The sequence below is a fragment of the Halyomorpha halys genome, unplaced genomic scaffold, assembly GCF_000696795.3.
Source record: "Halyomorpha halys isolate HHAL.00 unplaced genomic scaffold, Hhal_1.1 Scaffold1375.1, whole genome shotgun sequence".
NCBI classification, from domain to species: domain Eukaryota; kingdom Metazoa; phylum Arthropoda; class Insecta; order Hemiptera; family Pentatomidae; genus Halyomorpha; species Halyomorpha halys.
The window spans coordinates 178,379-199,611 of record NW_027110258.1 but is presented as its reverse complement, the minus strand read 5'-3'; the positions used below and the strand labels follow the sequence as shown (position 1 = coordinate 199,611).

General features: G+C 27.5%; 1 protein-coding gene across 2 annotated transcripts in view; it reads right to left on the bottom strand.

The window, feature by feature from the left end:
- Positions 1–8,027: 8,027 nt before the first annotated feature.
- LOC106689486 (retinol-binding protein pinta) overlaps positions 8,028–21,233 on the bottom strand; it is a 45,203-nt gene continuing 31,997 nt past the window's right edge. For both annotated transcript variants that reach the window (XM_014434461.2, XM_014434460.2), the window contains exons 3-7: positions 14,246–14,411; positions 11,932–12,181; positions 10,814–10,924; positions 9,727–9,832; positions 8,028–8,462 (exon numbers count right to left, since the gene is read on the bottom strand). In XM_014434461.2, coding sequence (XP_014289947.1) covers positions 8,311–8,462; positions 9,727–9,832; positions 10,814–10,924; positions 11,932–12,181; positions 14,246–14,411 — 785 coding nt within the window. In that variant the 3' untranslated portion in view covers positions 8,028–8,310. The remainder of the gene's footprint in view (positions 8,463–9,726; positions 9,833–10,813; positions 10,925–11,931; positions 12,182–14,245; positions 14,412–21,233) is intronic.

The window sequence follows — 21,233 nt, the reverse complement described above, 5'->3', positions numbered from 1 at the left end:
CCAATGTATATCCAGTATATTTATCCCAAAAAGTAGTTCAATATCATTATGATTTTGAATGGTTTTCTCTCATGAAAAATTTTCCTAGTTAAAAAAGTTGTTCTCAGTTGGAGAGAGGTCAGGCAAATAGGGTGAATGTTGAAAGATTTCACATCCCGACTTATGAAATTGGCAAAATGATAATCTAACAATTTGGAAGCAATGATAATTTTGGCACTTGTTTAACATGCATACCACCTACTTAACAAATGTTTGTTTTACCAATTTAGCTGATTATTGTCAATTACAGAATAGCCGCATAACCTTGAAGCCTTAGGAAAGAAAATGTTGAAGAACGACTTTTGTCAAATTTATTTTTATGAGTTAAACTATTAAACTACTGTGCCATGCAATGCAAACTGCTCCTAACATCTCAGGGGTCAGGAGACCATTAATAAGTCCATAGTGCTACATTGGTTTCAGAAGTTACATTGTGGATATTTCAAGTAAGTAACCAAGAAAGGTTTGTGGCACCATTCTGTAGTTGACAACAAACAGCTGAAGTCAACTCAGGCCCACCCAAAACCACCTGAAGAATTCCACTGAACCAAATTCCACCATCCTACCCCACCTGGAGGCCATTGGTAAAACTAAAGTTTGTTAAGAATATGGCATACATGTTCAACAAGTGCCAAAAAAATCATAGCTTTAAAATTTCCAAAGACTTTAAACAGGCTGAACAAAATGATTTTGTTATTGAAAAATAGAGGGTATAGTATGACATATCTTTTAAACTACATATTTATATTCTTGTTAGAATAAAAATAGTCAGAAAAAAAATACTAACATATTTGGAAAGTACTTACTTAGGTTATTACTAACAATTGAATTACAGCAAGTAACTATGAAATGATCGACAAGATTAAAATTTTTAATCAGTTACTAAAGACTAGCTCAGTGATTAGATGGCCTTTAAGCACTCATTACGAATATGACAATATCAATATTACTCCAGTTTCCCAGTTAAAATTATTCATAATTTCCCACTTCATAAAAAAGAGATATATCAAAACACAATGCATAAATCTGAGCTTAATTATTGAATAGTTGTTTTATAGGCTGTAGGTGTAAAAAATATTAATAACAATAGTAATTCTAATGTCTTTCATTATCATATCCTATTTTATTTGTTTTAAAAGATTTAGTTTAGTAAATAATTTCATTTTGAATTTATTTTAATATTGCAGCTATTTGAAGATCTTCGGAAATTTTGCCATATTGAATGTTTTGAATATTCTCTTTTTTAGTAAATAATAGAACTGTAGACTCATTTTAATACTTTGAAAACACCTTGCCTGAATAATATGTAATGCCTAACATACGTATATGTATGCCTTAAAGGCAAATTGTAAAATATGTGAAGTATGTGAGCTGCAACAAAGAACCCCTACTGTATATAGAATTTGAAATGCTGTATTTATATATATTTAATGTATGAATATACATCAAGGTAACTATGATAAAAAATTATTGTTATTGTACAGTATTTTATAAAAATCGAATGTGTAACTCGTCATCAGTCGAAATATTTTATTCACTTTTAAGTACTGCGTACACTTTAGGGTTCTGGACTCACTTTTCAAAAGTAAACTGCATTGGCTTTATAGTTGAAATTATTTAAACTGGTGTTAAATAACTATTAGAACAGCCAACTTTAATATATATATTTTTTTACTAAATTAATTTACATGTATCCTTTATTTTATAATAAATAACTACAATAACTTTCATCATAATAAAAATATTGGTTCAAAATTATTAAAATTCATTTAATTTCATAGCTTAAATTTTTGCTTAACTTTCACTGCCTTTTTGATATATTAATAACTAAAATCTCATATTAAATGAATTTTCTTTTTTCAATACATATCTTTTTATACTCTATTCCAAATGTTATACCCATTTTGGATGACTTTGGCATGTTTCATAGTCGCATAATATTATTTTTTATTTAGCAGGGAAATAATTTTTTTTTTTAATTTGTTAAAATATGTTAATGTATAGTAACAAAGTAAGTCACTAGTAAACTACCGAGATATTTGTTCTGATTCAAATTCAATGTTAAAGTAATGTAAAAGACTCCATTAACTAAACCACAAAAGAGCTTTATATAAAATTTTCTTTAATTTTTTTTTTTTTTATAATTATAGACAATTAATTGATTATCATTATGTATCATGTATATTATCATGAATCATTCTTTTTAGATAGGCGTTGGCGTTGTAGTCATAAAATAACTGTATACAAATCACGATTTACTTTATTTTTATATAAAAATAATAAAAATAAATAAAAATAACAAATTCCTTCTTATGATTCAGGATTATGAATTGCTGGAGAGTTACACATCAAAAATCATTTTATAAAAAAAAACAAAAAAAAAATTAATCTAATTGTATTCTACTATAACTTAAGGCAGGCAATAAATTATAATAGTTGACTTTCATCAACAACAATATTTTTGTAGAATAAAACTGATCAGTGTAATAATGTTACCAAAAAAACGTAAAAAAAAAGAAAGAAAAATTATTAACATGTTAAATTGCATATAAATATATATATAAATATATAAATAAATAATAATAATGGGGATAAATAAACTATTAACATTAATCAAGTTTCAAGTTATTATATTATTGTATCTTATGTGTGAATATATTGTACATACTATTGGGAAGGTGTTTGTACGGCTATAAATTTTAACCAAGAAATTAAAAACGGCAATGGAGTATAAATAAAAAAAATCTTCAAGCTCTCATTGGAATTTATATATTTAGTTGTAGAAAATTTTTAATAACTTGTGTGCATAATCATTGTAATTGCACAGCCTTAACCATTTATATAAGAAACTGTAATCAAGATTTGCTCATTTGTTCAATTGAATATGTATAGGCCATATATGTAGCTCTTTGAGTAATAAAAATAGATATCCACAATAAATATTATGTACATATTTTATCGTTCGTAAAAGTTTTTCATTTTTTTTTTTTTATTATTATTTATTATTGCAGTAAACTCTCTCTAATCATACAGTATAATGAAAATTATCAATTGATCTGAAAAAAAGTAATCTGATTCAAAAAACTGCTTTTGATATTTTTTTTTTTCAATTATATCGAAGACTGTTAATTTTACATTTTATAAAATAAGTAATAGTTAATGCGGAAGCTTTAAATTTAGTTTTATCAGTTATCACAATTTATGGTAAACTTTCAATGGTAGTACATAATTTTTAAAACAATTTTTGACTCAGTAAGTGCTCTTCTTCTAGATGCTTATCTTCATACTAACATGTTCACTGCAGATGATGTGAAAATCCACGTCACCTCAACCCTATTAATTTTTTGTTTTTGGTGAGAATATTAAGTAGCTTAATAATTTAGCAAAACAAATTTTTTAAGTTAATTTAAAAATCTAACCCCCCAGATAATGTTACTAAAAGGATTAAATCGTAGTAATCATGTCGAAAAACAATTTTACTCCATTTCTAGTCAGTGGATAAGTGTATTTCAATTAAGAGGGAGTTCACTGCATTCAATTTTCAAGTTTACAGATTTCGTTCCTTTCAAATAAATAAAAAGTATCCTATCGAATCGTACACTAACCAGGATAAATTATATTGGTTTATGAATTCTTCCATGATTGATAAGTAAAAATATTTTTCCCTTAACGTAGTATCGCCTCTATTAATTTTGGCATTATTTTCAAAATCGATGTGTCATAATGCAAATGAGAAAATATTTTTGGTAAATAGGTGTAATTTTATTAAATATTCATGTATATATTGCAGTCAATTTAAAAGAGTAAGGCAAAAATAAGAGCACTAAAATGGGATTAAACTTTATCGATAATCGTGCGCAAACAAATAAACACAAAACTAGGTTTCATTATTTTCAATAAAATTTAGCCACGTTAAGATAATTAGCGCACTTCAGAACTTAGTTATTAGATTTCAACGTAATGCCGAAAATAGTTAAAAATTAATCTAATCTTTTGCTAAGGATTTATTTTAAAAGAGAAGATTGAGTACATAATTATTCCCTTACGTTTCATAATTTAAAATGAAATATGTAGTAGATATCATCTATAATTTTTTTTTTCATCAAAATTGGTTTGTTAATACTTTATTAAAACAACCTAAGGTGTCTTCCCAAATATTCATCTATTCATTATCATCAATTCAAATTGTAAATATGAAAACGTAACATGGTGTAAAAATATATAACATGTAAAAACTTAAATACACATTTAAAATATTTAAACATTATGGCTTAAAGATTTATTGAAATCTTATTTGCAAGCATTTGTTGTGATAATGTTAACTGGTTGTTTTACGACATTGTTTAAACAAAAATAAAATGTTAATGTGTAAATAAAAAACTCAAATATATGGTATGGGTTTACAACGCATTGACTAGGATATGAAAATAGGTTATAGGTCACTTTCCATTGTAGCTAAAAGAATCATAGAATAAAATATATTACATATTATTAAATTACTGTTATAAAATATTGGCTTTGTTTTGTTATTAAATTGTTAATCTTATATGGTTGTGCTTATCTTATAAAACAATTTAATGTGATAATGATTTAATTTTAGTTATTTTTTTTATTATTATTATTTTTTAATATATGTCTATATTACAGATGAGCTACAAAACAAGGAATATATACATATTTTGAAATAAAAACTATCACTCTTTGAATCGACTTACTTTACAACATTGGATTTTGTATTTCTAATGCATTTGATATCTATTAGAAGAGTTAGATTTTTTATACAATAAGATGTAACTGAAATATTTTGTGAAAATATATTAATAAGTAATAAATGGCTACCAAATATTGTACAATAATATTCATCAGTAAATATATTGTATGTATACATTATAATAAAAAAATGTGTCTGCGAGCAAATATATGCTGTTATATATGGAAGTAAGGATTCATATGTCACATTTCAAAGACATATATTGTTCATAGACATGTAAACATGTATGCATGCACAATTAAAGTTCCAGTAAGATGTTACTTTGGTATTAAATCATTATTTGAAAATTCCGTGAGTATGTCAATGCGCTAATCTAACAAGAATTATAAAAGAAAAACGTTTTTTGCATCTATGATAATATATTCAAATGTTAAAATAACAGGAATACAAAAATTATTTTTGATAAATTTTGAGAAAAATATATAAAATGCCATGTTTTTACAAACAAAGCTTCAAAATTTTTAAAAATAAATGAATAATATTTAAAAAAAAAAATACAAAATGCTTGTCTAATATGAGTGGTCTTGTTAAAACAGCGCATTAAAAACTTACGAATCTTATGATCCCATTTTTAAATGACAAATATTGTGTTTTGTAATGAGGAACGAAGTGCCAATAAACGTCCACCAATATTTTTAAATTTTCCAATTTATAAAGTTTTCTTTATTACAATATATAATTTTGTTTTAGCCAACACTTGCTCTTAACCATTTGTCAGTTCTAAGAACTCAAGATCTGAATAATTAGGCATGTTTAAAATGGAACATTTTTTTTTTTTATTTATTCTGTATTTAAACAAATATGAGTCCTATCATTGTAAAGAAAATAATATATTAATGAAAAAAAAATGCTAATATTCATAGCTTTATGTTTATAAAAAGCAGAAAAAAGTAATTTTGAACTTTGATTTTTTCATCTGTTAATTTATAAGCACTTCTTACTCAATTAAATAATTTATAATTATGTTAAAAGAATTTTATTTCTTTTTAGAAATTGAGAGCCGGTGAACTAAGTAAAATAATGATTTATATGATTATTAATCTTACTATAAAAGGACAATCAGTCTTAAGCATGTGTTGGTTTCTTCATCTTATTTATGGAATTTAAATAAATATTATTGTTATCAAAAATATTATTGTATATTTTTGAATACTGTTTATTTTCCCAAAATCTTGTCATTTTGAAAATTAAACAACTGATATTTCCACCACGTGTAAACAGATTGCAATTATAAGTTCAAAATATAAAACATAAATTCTAGTAAGTAATAAAATACAAGAATTTATCTTCCAATACATGCAAACACACAAAGAAAAATTTGTTTTCTCTTATTCAGAACTTAATTTTAATATACTTCTCTCATTTTCCTTTTAAAATTTATAATTTTAGTACAATCATCAAATATATTTGTTCATAATTTTATTTTTATGAACAAATACATTTTTTATTTTAACCAAAAAATTCATAAGAATTGTTTCTTTCATTAGGTGAAGAAAATTTTAGAACCTCCATTCTACTCTTCACATGTATAATCCATCCAAGGTAAGTTTGTCTGTAGGAGAAGAGGACTCGCACACCTCCACCATTTCTCTCACTCGCACACCCTCCATTTACCTATTTACTTGACATGTTAAACTTATAATCTTGCAATATAAATGAAAAACAGTTTTGAAAAAATTGATAAGAGGAATTTCTATTTGTAAAGTTGCATAAATAGGTTGAGGAGAGGAAAGGAAAGGTTAGGAAAGACAGACCAGTCAACTTAGTAGATCTGTTCCAACAATCACTTCTGGCCACCCAGAACTGTACGTATGTGGAGTACAGGATTTAGGAGAGAAAATACGTACTATGCATGCTCCGTACAGTCAGAAGTGGTTGTTTTAATAGTGGAGAGTTGGCGGGGGAATGTTCCAGGCGATTTCTCTGCTCCCTTTACTCACAGGCAAGCTCATCTTAGTTGCACTATACACTGAAATCATTTTTTTCCCTCTAATTTGCATTGTGAAAGGTTAGTTACTGCATCAGTTACTGAATTCTGGTAAAAAAGACATACATATCATGATTTCTAAATACCACACATTTGTTTACTCTTAACACACTGTACTTATTTATATAGATATAAAAAAATAATTTTGTTTGATATAATGGAATCAAGGAAATATTTATCTCTTTTATATTCAAGATTTTCAAAATGATAGTTCATGGAATAATCATTGATTTCTTGAATTTCACGATAAAAAAAATTGAAAATGAAAAAATCAAACAAGATAATGGTGAAAATTATATAATGTCTGGTATAAAATAGTGCTACAGAATAGAATAAGTAATGAATTAAAATAAATAATTATTTTTAAAAAAAATTATCTCAGACACTTGTATGCTATGAGCAAATAATGACCCATAAATAGGATCTTAATTCTCCAACCCGACATCATAGCCCTGAAAGAATGCTTTAAAAACTGGAGGATTAAAATAAATTCCAATAAATCCCATCAAATTATCATAAACCTTAGACTTCTAGAACAATAGACTTCTTGCCCTACAGTATCCTTCATTAATACTCAACTCAGCCCTGTCTAACAGATCTACTGCCTAGGACTACATCTGGACATTCCGCTAACTTGGAATCCTCACACAAGACTGAAAAGACAGCAACATGCTCAGTGATTCCGACTATTACATTTACTAGACAAATGGTCCAAACCTCCAATTAATTATATAGTCTCATTAACATGACTATAATAAGGCCTATCTGGACTTCGGGAGGTAAATTTTGTGGCTCCACCAAACTATCAAATTCCTCTAATATCCAGCCCATACAATCCAAAATTCTTCATAAAATCCCTAATGCTCCTAATTTGTTACAAAAAAAATCATACATAAGGACGTCAATGTTCCATATCTTGCCAATTCGCCCAGAACCAGTTATTAATCCTTCCATGATCAACTCCCCAATCATCCAAACCCACTTATTTCGATAATCCAGAGAATTTATATGATAATTTCTAGAAATATTATTGGAGTTCTGCCAATGGGTAGATTCTCTACAAAACTACATCATGTCATTGTAATGTAACTTGGAACATGTTTACTTATAGTTTATTTATTTAATAGAGTTGTGAATTTCAATGAATAAATAAAAAAAAAAACTCAGCAGAAAGCAACACAAATTGAGAATGTTTGAAAATATTAGCTGTAGGTAATAATAAATGATTTGAAAAAAAAAATAGTTTTTATTTACATTGAAATATAAAAATTACATAACGTAATACATTGCATAATTAAATAATTTTATACATTCATAATTAACGTAAATAAACAAGCTATAATGTTGTGTAAAATATATAATATAATCCATAAATATAATTTATAATAAAATTCACATATATAGAGAACAATATTTAAATAAAATCTAAATAAACAAAATCATATGATCACTTTAAGTTATGCAAATATAGGATTTCCTAGTATTTGGTACCAAAAAAAGTTGAATACTTAATTTAATCTAAACATAGTTTTCGGAAAGAGCCAGGCAAACCACTATCAGTTGTGTTTGTTACGTCTTTTGTAAGGCGTTTGCTGTCATCACATCTCAATTTATCACATTCAAGAATGTAGTCTTTTATGCTTAGGAGTTTATTCTTCATTATTTCTAGAACAAAACAATAGTAAAAAACATCTTATATTACAATAAATACTCTATCTTTCTAAGTTAATGAATATAGTTCCCTCAAACTGGGATAATGACACAAATTTTGTTATGATAATAATTTTATTTTTAAAAAAATTAGTGAGCTGATTTTTTAATAATTTCTATAGCAGATAAGATGGGTGGGGTAGCTCAATGAGTAAGGCACTATGCTACTAACTCCCAGAACCCGAGTTTGAATCCGACCGTGGCAGATAATCATTTATTCTGTTACTGCAGCTGTTAGTCAACCCTATCGGCTCAGGAGTCCTCCAGGGTTTATCCAGCCTCTATAAAGTGGGTACCCTACCCTTAGTTGGGAGTGGTACAGATTTTCATTTTCATAGCAGGTAAGATGTTAAGAGGTATATTATATGTTTTTATTATTATAATAATAAATTTTCCTATTGTCTATCTCTCCACAGTTTATGTCGAGTAAAGTAGTGTGTGGATTGAAACTATAATTGTTGTAAAAATCTCAAAAACACATTTATTCAATCATATTGTAATCTTTGTTATCTGAACTTCGGTTCTCCAAACACGCCAGTAATCCAAAATGCCATAGAAAAAAAAAATTAAATTTACTTTTTTTTATAAAATTATAAAACAGTAGGCAATAACATTTTTGTTTTTAAATAAAAGTGCACATGTATAAAGGACATTTTTAACTTTCTAATCTATAGGCAAATTATCATAATCACTGTGAAATTTTTAAAAAGTTTCAATATCGGATAATCTAATTCCTATGAAAGTGTTCATAATATTTTTGTAGAAATTCAAAATATATAATACCTATTGTATAAGTCATTTGATTCTGTAAAACTAATTTAATTAATAGCAGAAATATGTATAGTAAAATTTTGTTGCTAAACCCATTTTTTTTTTTTTTGTATAATTTTTTCTTTGACATTCATGCTCAACATTTAAGGTGTATATTCTAATTTTCCTCGTTTCAGAATTATTCTAATGTAGGGATTAAATGATTATTCCTCAAAAGAGTCACTTGATCATTTAAAATTCATATTGCTTGGCTCGAAAATAACTTAACAAAAAGAGCTTGAGAAGGGAATTTTTTTAGTTTAATTAATTTAGTTTAATTAATCTTACTTGAGAATTATTTCGATGAAATTTTACTGAGTAAAAAAATACTGAGTAGGTTCTAAAAATAATTTTCGAATGATCAATTATTTTGTCTTAGATTTTTCTAAAACTTTCTTAAAATACTAACCATTATATTCACATTGGCTTAATCCTTCACCGCCATAATCTGATGGTAGTTGAACATCTGGTCCTAGTAGCTCTTTGAGTTCACTTATGTCTTTTACGCAAGTTATCTGAAATAGAAAAAAAAATGTGGTATTTTTAGATATATTGGAGGAAGATAGTCTGGGTGGTGGTCAATAATGGTATCAAAATAGTAAAACGAAACTATTTACTGTTAACCAATCTTTCGCTCCACTTTGCAGGGCTTCGTCAGGCCTGATAAGAATGACGTTCTGCCGCCAACATCTCCAACTGAGATGTTGGCAGTAGAACGTCACTCTTATCTGCCATGACAAGTGGGGCGAAACATTGGTTAGCAATAAATAGTTTCCTTTTCCTATTTTGTTACCTTTATTGACCACCACCCGGACTATCTTCTTCCAATTTTTAGATATAGCATGATGTATATATAAAACATGTTTTTATTCAAAAATATAAAAATGTTTAAAATATTTCCATAAAATTTTATTGAAGATTATTGAAACAAATTAAAAAAATAAAAAGTATGTTTTTTTTGTTCAGCTTATTAGAGAAAAAAAATTACTAATGACATATTGTAGAAAATAATAGTAAAATTGATTATCTAACTCAGAAAACAGAATTACAAGATTGTTTTAAACTGAATATTTTTATTATACAGACTAGTAGTTATAATAAAAATATTCAAGTAGTAATAGATACCATTATTTATTCATAAAATAAAACTAATATATCATAATAACTCTCGTTTAATTTTTTTTTTTTTTTTCCTGGCTCCAGTTTCTCACTAAAAGTTTGTCTGACACCATAATTCCATCATATTTACATATAATATTATGGAATATAAACTATATTAAACATTAACAATTCCTATTGTATAATTTTTCCAAACTGTTCTACTAAACAGTGTATATCCAGTAGCTTGTCATATTCTTGCCCTTAGCCCTCCATTTATATTCTTATTCTATTTCATATTAAATATGAATAATATAATATTCAGATTAACCTAACCATTCAAATGTATAATATATTATGATATAAATACTTCTGAAAAAAACCCAATTATAACATACCCGTGAATGAAGCTTAGCAGAAATGAATGGTTTCAACACAGCTACAAATTTATCTACAAAATTTGGATGATTAACAAAGTTTACAGCTGTAAAACTCACAGGATAAGCTTTCTGAAAAAAATTTAATTAAATTAAAAATTAATCAAAATGTTTAATAATATAAAGAAATTCTCCCTCTAATGAGGTCCTAACATTAAAAGTAAGCAAGATGATTCTTCAGCTTAATTTTTTTTTTCAAAATGAATAGATGTATAAATAATTCAAACATGTAAGTTGAGATTAAAAAAAAAATTAAATTATTTTTGAAGAAATAAAGTATTCATAAATTACAGTTATTTATTGAGGAGTATTTTTTCTGTAAACAGTAATATATCATTTGAATCTATAATAAAAATATAAAATAAATCATCATAAAAGTTTTTCTAAACATAATTTATCAAATCTCCATCCTAAACTAAAATTATTTAAATTTAACTTTATTATAATTATTTAAGTGGTACAAAATTGTTTTTTTCTTCATGAATAATACCTTAATTTCTAAATGTGTATTTTTTTTTTAACTAATCTTTATTTTATCAGCTAATTGCAAAAACAAATAATGTTTAACTAAATTATATATAAATTATAGCTAACCTAAACATTCTATTTTGCCGAAATATCTGGTTTTTGTTTGTTTTGTTTTTTATGGCTCTAGTCCTCCGTTGAGAGTCATTAACTAATAGTTTACTTAATTGATTAATAATTAATAGTTGTAATTATGTAGTTTTTAAGTTATTGTTAGTAATGTTAGGGGGAGCGGTTTAGATCAGTCTCAGTATTTAAAATTGTTGAAGTTTCAGTAAGTTAATTTTTGGTATATCTGAATATATGTGTACTATAAGCCTAAATCAGTCTGAGAAGGTAATTAGCCAATGATAAATTATGATAAATATGATTAAAATGATAAATATTTTAAAGCTCAGGTTAGAATGAGATGAAATTAATTCAGGTAAATTGAATTTGTTACATGTATAGTGAATGTCTAACTGGTCAAACCTTTAAAAATAATATACAATCTTATAAATTAATTAAATTTCAAAAATTTTCAAGTTTTTAAAATAAATAAAAATATAAATTACCATTGAATAAGACATCATCCTTAGAGAAGAAACTTGAAACCTGGCCAGATGAGACAATTTTAAACCGGTAAAGTCGAAAATAATGTGAAATCCGGTAAAGTCCTGACCTTTAAGAAGAAAATATTCCATTGCCATGAGGCATCGTTTCCAAATTATATCAAAATTAAATTTCTCACTATCTGTATCTTCTAGTCGTGCAATACAAACTTTATGAAGTCTTGGTGTAAGCCCAGGTAAGTATGAAAGAGATCTGCAAATGATGAGCAATTAAATTTTATATCAACATTTTACATAGCTCAGCTTTGGTAGTAACAACTGTTCCTTATATTTTCGACTATGTATAACTATAAACAATACTTTAAATATAAATAATCAGTTGTAATCCTACAATCCTAGGGGTGAAGGGTTTTATTTCAGATATGAAAGATAAAATACAAAAATAAAATAGGCAATATGTTATCTATAAAATAAACTGCAAACAATGTTATAAAATAATACTTTTAGAATTTGTTCTATGTTGATTCATTTAAAAAAGATATTAATGCCACAATATTAGCAAAATACAGCATAGAAAATAACCATGAGTTTAATTTTCAAGAATTTAAAATTTTAATCAAAGCAGAGAATGTAAGAATTAGAAAATATTTAGGATCTATTTATATAACCAAAAATATACAATATATAGTTAATTTTAAAACTTACAAGAGGAATTGGACTGCATTAAATGGACAAAATAAATAAAATAGATTTTTAGAACAATAGTAATTAGTAAGGGAAAAAATTTGAGTGAATACTCAACATAGATTAATAGTAGTATTAAACAAATCCCCAAAGTAATTACAATTCAGTGCTCTGTGAACTGAAATTTGGATATAAAAGTGGACAAAAGAAGGGAAGTGTAATTTTAAAAGTAATTTATAAATAACATTTAAATTTTAATAATCAGTTGAAATAAAAATGGTCTTCAATTGTAAAAACTGTTTTAGGCAAAACATTGTTAGAAAACAGCACTAATAACAAATAAAAACATAAGCTTTTAAATAAAAAAACAAAAAAATAGAACTTATATTCATTTTGGAATAAACAAAAATGATTTTCAATTTAAAATAAGATATGTCCACAAATTAAGGTAAGAGAAAAAAATAAGAACAATAACTAAGAAATTTTGGCTTAATCTCGAAAAACATCTTAGATGAATAAATTAGGGAAGTGGGTGTATATATGTTTAAATATTGAATTTTTTGTATGTAAATGTGTAAAACTTCTTTTATTAAAGTGCTATGTGAACTTTCTTGATTGTAAATGTATGTTCATTGTAAATATTTTTATTTACGTTGTTCAGATTTTACCAAGTATAAAGAAGTGGATAAATGGTATAAAATAAATTTCTGAAAAGAAATGAAGTTTTTCTACAAAATATTTTTCAGGAGGTTTGGATTTTCATTTTCATTTCAATGAATAAAGGCTTTAGGGGAAAAATCAGAAATGCCAAAATTTTGTTTTAAGATTTTCTGAAAAAAAAAATACAATTTACAACTAATAAGCTTACACAGATTACAATAGCATGACAATAATTAAGAAATTAACCATTGGTATAATACAATAAAGTGGTAGAAAGTACCAGCCATATTTTTGCAAAAATTTTAATTAAAAGCTTAAAATTGATTTTTATAATAATTTATTTTGGAGGACTTTATTTAATTGCATCTTATTAAAATTAAATTGTATATAAAACCAAACACCCACTGAGCACTGACAATATAAGAGTTAAAACAATGCTTTTTTTGAAATAACAGTTTAGTAAGAAACTATATAACTCCGCTTTATGTTTAATATAATTGACCTTGGCCCAAAAAATAATGGAAATCAGATTTAGTTTGTCCTTCCTCCATCGTCTATCTTATGAATTCATCACCTTGTCACTAGTTTGTTGTATCTTTGATAGAATCATGGGTAGAACAAAGGATTATTGAAATTATTATACAATAAAAAAACTAAATAACTTCACTTTATTTTTAACAAGATATCGTAACAATGACTAATATATGCAAAGTTTAAAAAATTAGTACATAACTTCCTTTATTTGCAGAGCATGATAGTTAAGATCACTTATCCTCAACCCCCCTCCTCCATAGCCTTCAAATTGTTTTAAATGCCAACTTATTCACTGACTTATAATATCGAAGATAAAAGCATATTTTTAAAAATCAATTTGATGAACAACTTGAATAAAAATAAATGAAGTTAGCTATCCAAAGTTAAATGATCTGAATTACTTTTGATTAATTTTAAACAATTATTTTAATATACTTACAGTACATCATAAGTTAGCCGGAAAACATCATTTATTAGCTCACTTCCAGAAAACCATTCAGGGCAGACAGATCTGATTGAGCAGTACCTTTCAATACTGTTCTTAGCTTTTTCCAAACTATTCTTTGACATTATCAATTGATTTTCCAACCATAGGTCAACGTTAACTAAAAAAAAAATAAAATTAGAAGAAGTTTTTCCAAAATAATAAACTAAGAAGTGATAGCAAGAAAAAATATGGTTTTATGGTTAAATTTTACTTCTTTCAATTTAATCTAGGTCTTAAACAAAAGGTTAAACGTATCTCAATTCAGCAACATGTTATCATTGGTTCCTATGTGAACTTACAAAATGATTTGTGCATGTTGCTCTCTTTGTAGTAAACTCTGAAGAGAAACCATTTATTGATATAATCAATGTTCGATGTGATTTGGCCAAATTGTTGCAATATTTAATGGGAAATATTTAAGAGTGCCTATGCCCCTTCCCAAGGGCGTTGAAATATGTCATTTTTCTCAAGAAAACTTATTCCTTTTAGCAATAAAAAATGTAACTGTATATATTTTTTCCTAGTCTATGAAGCACTGACAAAATTTAACAGAACTAAATTCCAAGCTTTTAAATTCTGTTTTTGTCAATTTTTTTTAACTTATCTCTCTTCACATAGATTTAGTTATGATTAATGAACTCTAATGAAGTTATGGTCTGAATTATTGATTTTAAAAAATGGTATATTTCTTGTTGTTTAACTGGACATTTTTAAGTTGCCTGGTTGGAGATTCAATCGATCCATTTTATAAATTGATTAAATTTGCTGAAGCTCAAGTAAATCAAACTTTTTCGTGTAAAGGTGTTATGCTGGTTCAAAAGTTTGCCTCCTGCAGCAAATCCAAGATGTACAAATGCTTGGTAATTAAGGAAACAACAAACATCAGTATCTACATGCTTGTTTTATTCTTTTGAATTTTTTTTTCTATCATATTCGATTTCATCTATTTTCATCATAAAAGGGAAAAAAGTAAAGATAGGGGAAATGAAAGAAAACTTAAATATCAGCGATGTATGTTGAAGATGATAAATATTCATATAAATAATACTACATAACAAAGAAATTCAAACTTCGTTCTAGAATTTTTATCAGAAATTTCTTCATTTAATTACTTAGGCATATAATGTCTTTATGAACATATATTTGTGCCATGTTAAATTAAAAATAAACTGCTGCACAATTTGAAACAATGTTATTACATCGAATCGATAGAATTTTGAAATATACAATCTTAAACAAGAGTTAATTATTGAATCCAAATATTGGAGAAATTCTGTAATTAATTAAAACACAGATAGCACAAATATTTATCTGTTAAATCATGATAACTGAACACAAACGTGTAGATGATCAAATACAGGACAACTCGTATCACCCAAAATAAATAACCACAAGACAGGAGTGAAGAGACCTGAAATTGCCATTGTTTGGCAAATGTGTAGAGGCAGGTTTAGACATTTTGGATTTGGTGGTGGCAGAGATGTCCATCCAGCTTAACTGTGTATTGACTATCAAGACATTTGTTGACTATTTTTTTATCTTTTGAATAGTAAAAGAATTTCTCGTAGCCTATTCTATTGTATTTCCTATCGTCCCATCTGAACCTTAGTAAGTAGAACAGTTGATAATCTAAGTTGATTATTTATTTCTTATTTGAATAAATAATATAATGTATTTAAAAAATACACAATCGAAAAGATGTAAACCAGACTACTTTCTCAGTTAAGAGAACTGAACTCCAGTCGAAACGCAAAAAAATATTATAAATACATTTACGATATACTGATTAGAAATAATTCAGAGAATGCCTTTTAGATCTGACAATGCCACGATACAGAATGAAAGTGTTTCATCGAGTCCTTATCAAGACGAACTAGTTGCCTACAATAGAATAATGGCCCATTGATGTGCAATGATTATGCGACATTGTAAATGGAAAACATTACACAATAATTCTTTGATTTTTTGACGGCCGTTTCAAAACTCGTAAGAAATTTCAAAGTCGTCGCGGAAGAATCTTGCGATGTATCATTGTCTGTGTATCTTACAAGGTTCTTTGTGGAGGGCGATAAGGTATTTCCTCAATTCAAGCGATAGATAGGAATGTATTTTATCAAACCTTATAGTACAAGAGCCCAAGAGGAGAAAAAAGGCAGTTATCTCACCCCAATTTTTTATTACTTTAATGAAAACTATGTATAATTAATAGTCAAGATTGATGATTCTGCTAAGTATAGGTAGGGGGAATAAAATAGAGCGGCTGTATCAAAGTGATAAAAAAAAACAAATTTTTCATTCGGATCTCTATATCTTAAAAAGTAGGAACAACACAAAAAAAAAACTAAGAGAACGTCATTTAAAGAAGAGTAAATTTGCTAAAATATGAGCCCTAATAGAGTTATTTACATTAAATAGTTTTCGAGATATAGCTTTTTAAAAGCAACATTTCATAAAAATGTTGTATGGGACGTACTAAAAGGTCAGTAGTTAGTGAATTTATTTGGAAAAATTTATATCTCAAAAACCGTTTGACGTACAGATGTCTATTAGCACTGAAATTAAAGCTAGTTTAATGAGCTATAAAGTATTTTATGATTTATATCTTCGTAGATACTCCTACAAGTTTACATGAACTTTGCTATAAATAAATTGATTTATAGTTGTTAGGACAAATTTTCGTTTGCCAAATTTATATTCATATGTAAGTTAAATTTCCTTTACTTTGAGTGTTGGCAGACATATGTGCGTCTTATGAGTCCAGAAATATATTTTTTCAAAAATCCAACATTTTATACGAACAACTAGAAATTAACATTTTGTGAGTTTATTTGGTCAAATATCATAAAAACTACTACTCCTACAAAGATAAACATGATTAACTATTTTGTAGTAAATTTAACTAGCTTTACTTTGAGCGCTGGCAAACATCAGTACGTCCAATGGTTTCTGAAATAAAGTTTTTCATAAATCAAATTTATTGTCCGAACAACTATAAATCAATTTATTCTACGAAATATTATGAAAACTACTATTCCTACGAAGGTAAAGGTAATAAACTTCTTTATAGTCCATTAAACTATCTTTAATTTGAGTGCTAATAGACATCTGTAAGTCATAGTTCCTGAGATATAGATTTCTCAAAATAAATTAACTAACTACTAATCTTTCAGTAGATTTTTAAGAAAATTTGCTTTTTAAAAAGCTACATCTCGAGAACTATTGGATGTAAATAGCTCTTTTAGGGCTAATATTTCAGCAAATTTACTGTTCTTTAAATAATGTTCTCTTAGATTTCGTAGTATTGTTGGTAGTTTTTAAGATATAGAGCTCAGAATGAAAAATCAATGTTTTTTTAAGGTTTTGAAACAGCCGCCATTTTTTAATCCCCCTACCTATACTTGCCAGACTCATCAATTTTGCCTAGTAATTATATATAGTTTTTATTGAAGTAATCAATAATTGGGGTGAGATAACTGCCTTTTTTTCTTCCCGGCTCTTGTACTATTATGACCTGCGTACAATCAAAACCTGTTAAATCGGATCATAGGATTTACCGGCAGTAGGAGAAAATAAATAAATTAAGTAATGAGAAAACTATGATTTAGGAAAAATAAGACAAGATAACCTGATCATATAACTGAAGATTTTTTTTAAATTCATTTGAAATCGGTCTTAAAAAATGTGACTTCATCATATCCCTGCTTTGCTCGGATAGTGGCGTATCAAAATTTCTCAACAGATGGAAATTTGTTGGGGATATGTCTAGCGAATAAGGTGGGTGTGGATGGACTTCGTAACACAGCTCGTTTAGTTTCTTCACAGTCGTGTCTTACTCTCACTCACTCCCTTTTCATTAACCAATGCTAGCTGGTTTTGATGCATAATCTCAATATTACTGCAGTACGATGTTCTTGTGATGGTTTCACTTCTGTAAATAATATGCATGAAAAAGTAATACACGGAGAATATGGTCGTGGGGGGGGGGGGAGGGGAAGTGCAGTCAGCAAATATACACAAATAAACAAAAAATTATTTATTCTTGGCGAGGTTTCAGTTTTTATCCAATTTCAGTCTCAAAACAATTTATATTACTTCAAAAATCTGACGTATCGGCCTATTCGGCCACCCTCAACGACAATCTTAATACAGTTTTAGAACCACATAAATTTAAAAAAAAAAACTTTATACAGGCTATTCTGCCTGTCATTTCAGTCCACAATTACCCTACTTCTAACGTACGTCATGTACCAACCCTTCTCTCGTTTAAATCCCTTACATTTAACTACCTTTTGCTTCACCAATCTGACCCATTATTATAATATTATAGATACTTTGTAATTAACTTTTTTTTTAGTCAGTATATAATTTTTTTCTCTGTATATAAGTTATAATTAAGACTAAGGGAATTTAGCAAGAACTTCTCTCTGCCTTTACTCCCTGAATAAGACCTGAAATTCAGGTTTAAACTTCGGAACGAATAAATAATTTTTTATATTTATAATCTTTACGATTTATTGAAATTGGTTATTATTGTTTAAATTAAATAAATTTTATCCAATTTTTCTTTATAAATCCGACAACTTAATATAATTTTAGAACCACATCTTATATTTTGTCGATTCTTACCCTATTTTGTCAATTCTTCACATTAAATTAAAAATTAATACTTTTAGTTTAATCTGAAAAATAGACAAAATGAAATGAAAAATAGTTTATTATTATGGGACTTGGTCCTTTTAGAACAATTACAAAGGTAATTTTAATTTTATAATAACATTAATTGGCCATAAAACAGTGTGGCCATACTTAATTATAACTTATATACAGAGAGAAAAAACTAGCTTAATTAAAAACTAACTGACTAAAAAAAAAAATGTTAATTCCAAAATATCTGTAATATTATAAAAATGGGTCAGATTGGTGAAGCAAAAGGTAGTTAAACATAAGGGATTTAAACGAGGGAAGGATTAGTACTTGGCGTTTATTATAGGTAGGGTAATTGTAGACTGAAATTAATGACCTCGTCAGAATAGCCTGTATAAAGTTTTTTAAATATTTTTGTGGTTCTAAAATTATATTAAGATTGGTGTTGAAGATGGCCGAATTGGCCGAAACGTCAGATTTATAAAGAATTATAAATTTTTTTGAGACTGAAATTGGATAAAATTTACTTATTTAAAAAATAATTTTTTGTTTGTTTGCTGACCGTAATTCCCCTCCCCCCCGACCACTTCTACTTTTTTTGCAACGCGTGTGATCCGGTTTTTCGTCGATATTTAACTACCGACCTGACCCAGGCTTCTTGTCAGATGCAATTCACTTTTCATCACACCTGTTTTTTCTTAATAAGCAGTGAAACGCACGTCTCCTCACGTTTCAGCTTCTGCCGCTTGCTAAGTTCATGAGGTACCTATAGATTCTACATTTTCTTACTTTACGAATGGTCTTTAAGTGTCGAGAAACTGTCAATTCACTTGTATTCAGTTGAGCTGTCCTTTAACTGTTTGTTAAGAGTTTTCTTCTACAGTAAGCCTAAGTTCATAGTCGTCATTTGCTGGTAGAGGTCATCCTCTGGGCCGGTTTTCCAAATCAGTAGCAGTACCAAAAAAATGTTATTACAGCATCCTTCCTCGAAGGCCGTGGTAAGTTTCTTGAAGCGTGGGATACCAAATGTCCAAATTTAAACAAAAAAAAATCGAAAATCGCGTGTTTCATTTGTCATATTTGATGGCATACTAAACAACATGCAATCAATCGGAATGATAGAAAATATTATCAGATAAGCGAGGGTTAGTAACGGCTCATTATAATCTGTAATCATAAACATAGTAAACAACATAAATCCACTTTGATATTCTAAAATTATAAAAACGGAAATTTCATATGAAATGACCCAATATTTATGAGAGGTATTCATGAAATTTATTTTAACATATTAAAGCGTGTTAAATGCAAAAACATATATTAGGGTATTCATGATCTTTGGTTTAACATGTTAAAGCGTGTTAAATGGATAAACTCATGTTAAATCGAAAAAAATTGCCCTCTTTTACCGTGGTAAAACGAAATAACATTTAACATGGCTGAGAGTCTGTTACTTGGTCTGTTAAATGGAGAATGACGTCACACAATAGACCAGTTGAGATCGCCGCCATTTTTGTTGTTGTGACAGCTCAGTTCTTTCGTGTGTTTGCGGTATTCATATTCCTGTTATTAAACCAGAATGGATAATTTTAATGATACATTTGAGAAAAAAAACAATGTAATTTTTTTCTACTATCTGAAAATTTGTAAACGCTCGCCAGATAAAAATCTCACTATATGAACCATGTAATTATTCTTAGGGGACATATGTCCCAGAATAAAGTTATTTTTTCATTTCATTTCATAAGCTAAACTTTCACACAAATTCCACTTTTCACTCACTCTAGGCATGTTGTAATTAATTACTTAAATCAAAACTGAAGTAAACAATAACATGAGGGTCTGGAAGGAAGGTTATAAACATAAAGGCTTATACAACAAGTTGCTGAGAAAATCCGCTAGGGGCTCTTATGCATTTAACGTTTAACATGACTTCAAATAGGGTTGCTCACAATCTTATAGTTATAACATTTAACACAACATCATGAATGCCCCTATTAAATGGAGAAATATTTCCTTCTTTTAACAAGTTAAAACGATATAACATATGAATAGAATTTGGTCCGGGTGCGGTAAAATAAAAATAGTACACCAATTTACTATTTGACCGCACCCGGACCAAATTCCATTTATTGATACACACGGTCAATCAGTAATCTTCCGAAATAACATGTAACATGGTTGAGAGTCTGTTGCTAGGTCTGTTAAATGGAGAATGACGTCACGAACAGACCAGCTGAGCTTGTCGTGTTAGGATACTTACTCGTAGTTTGTGTTTTTTTTTTTTTTTTTTTTT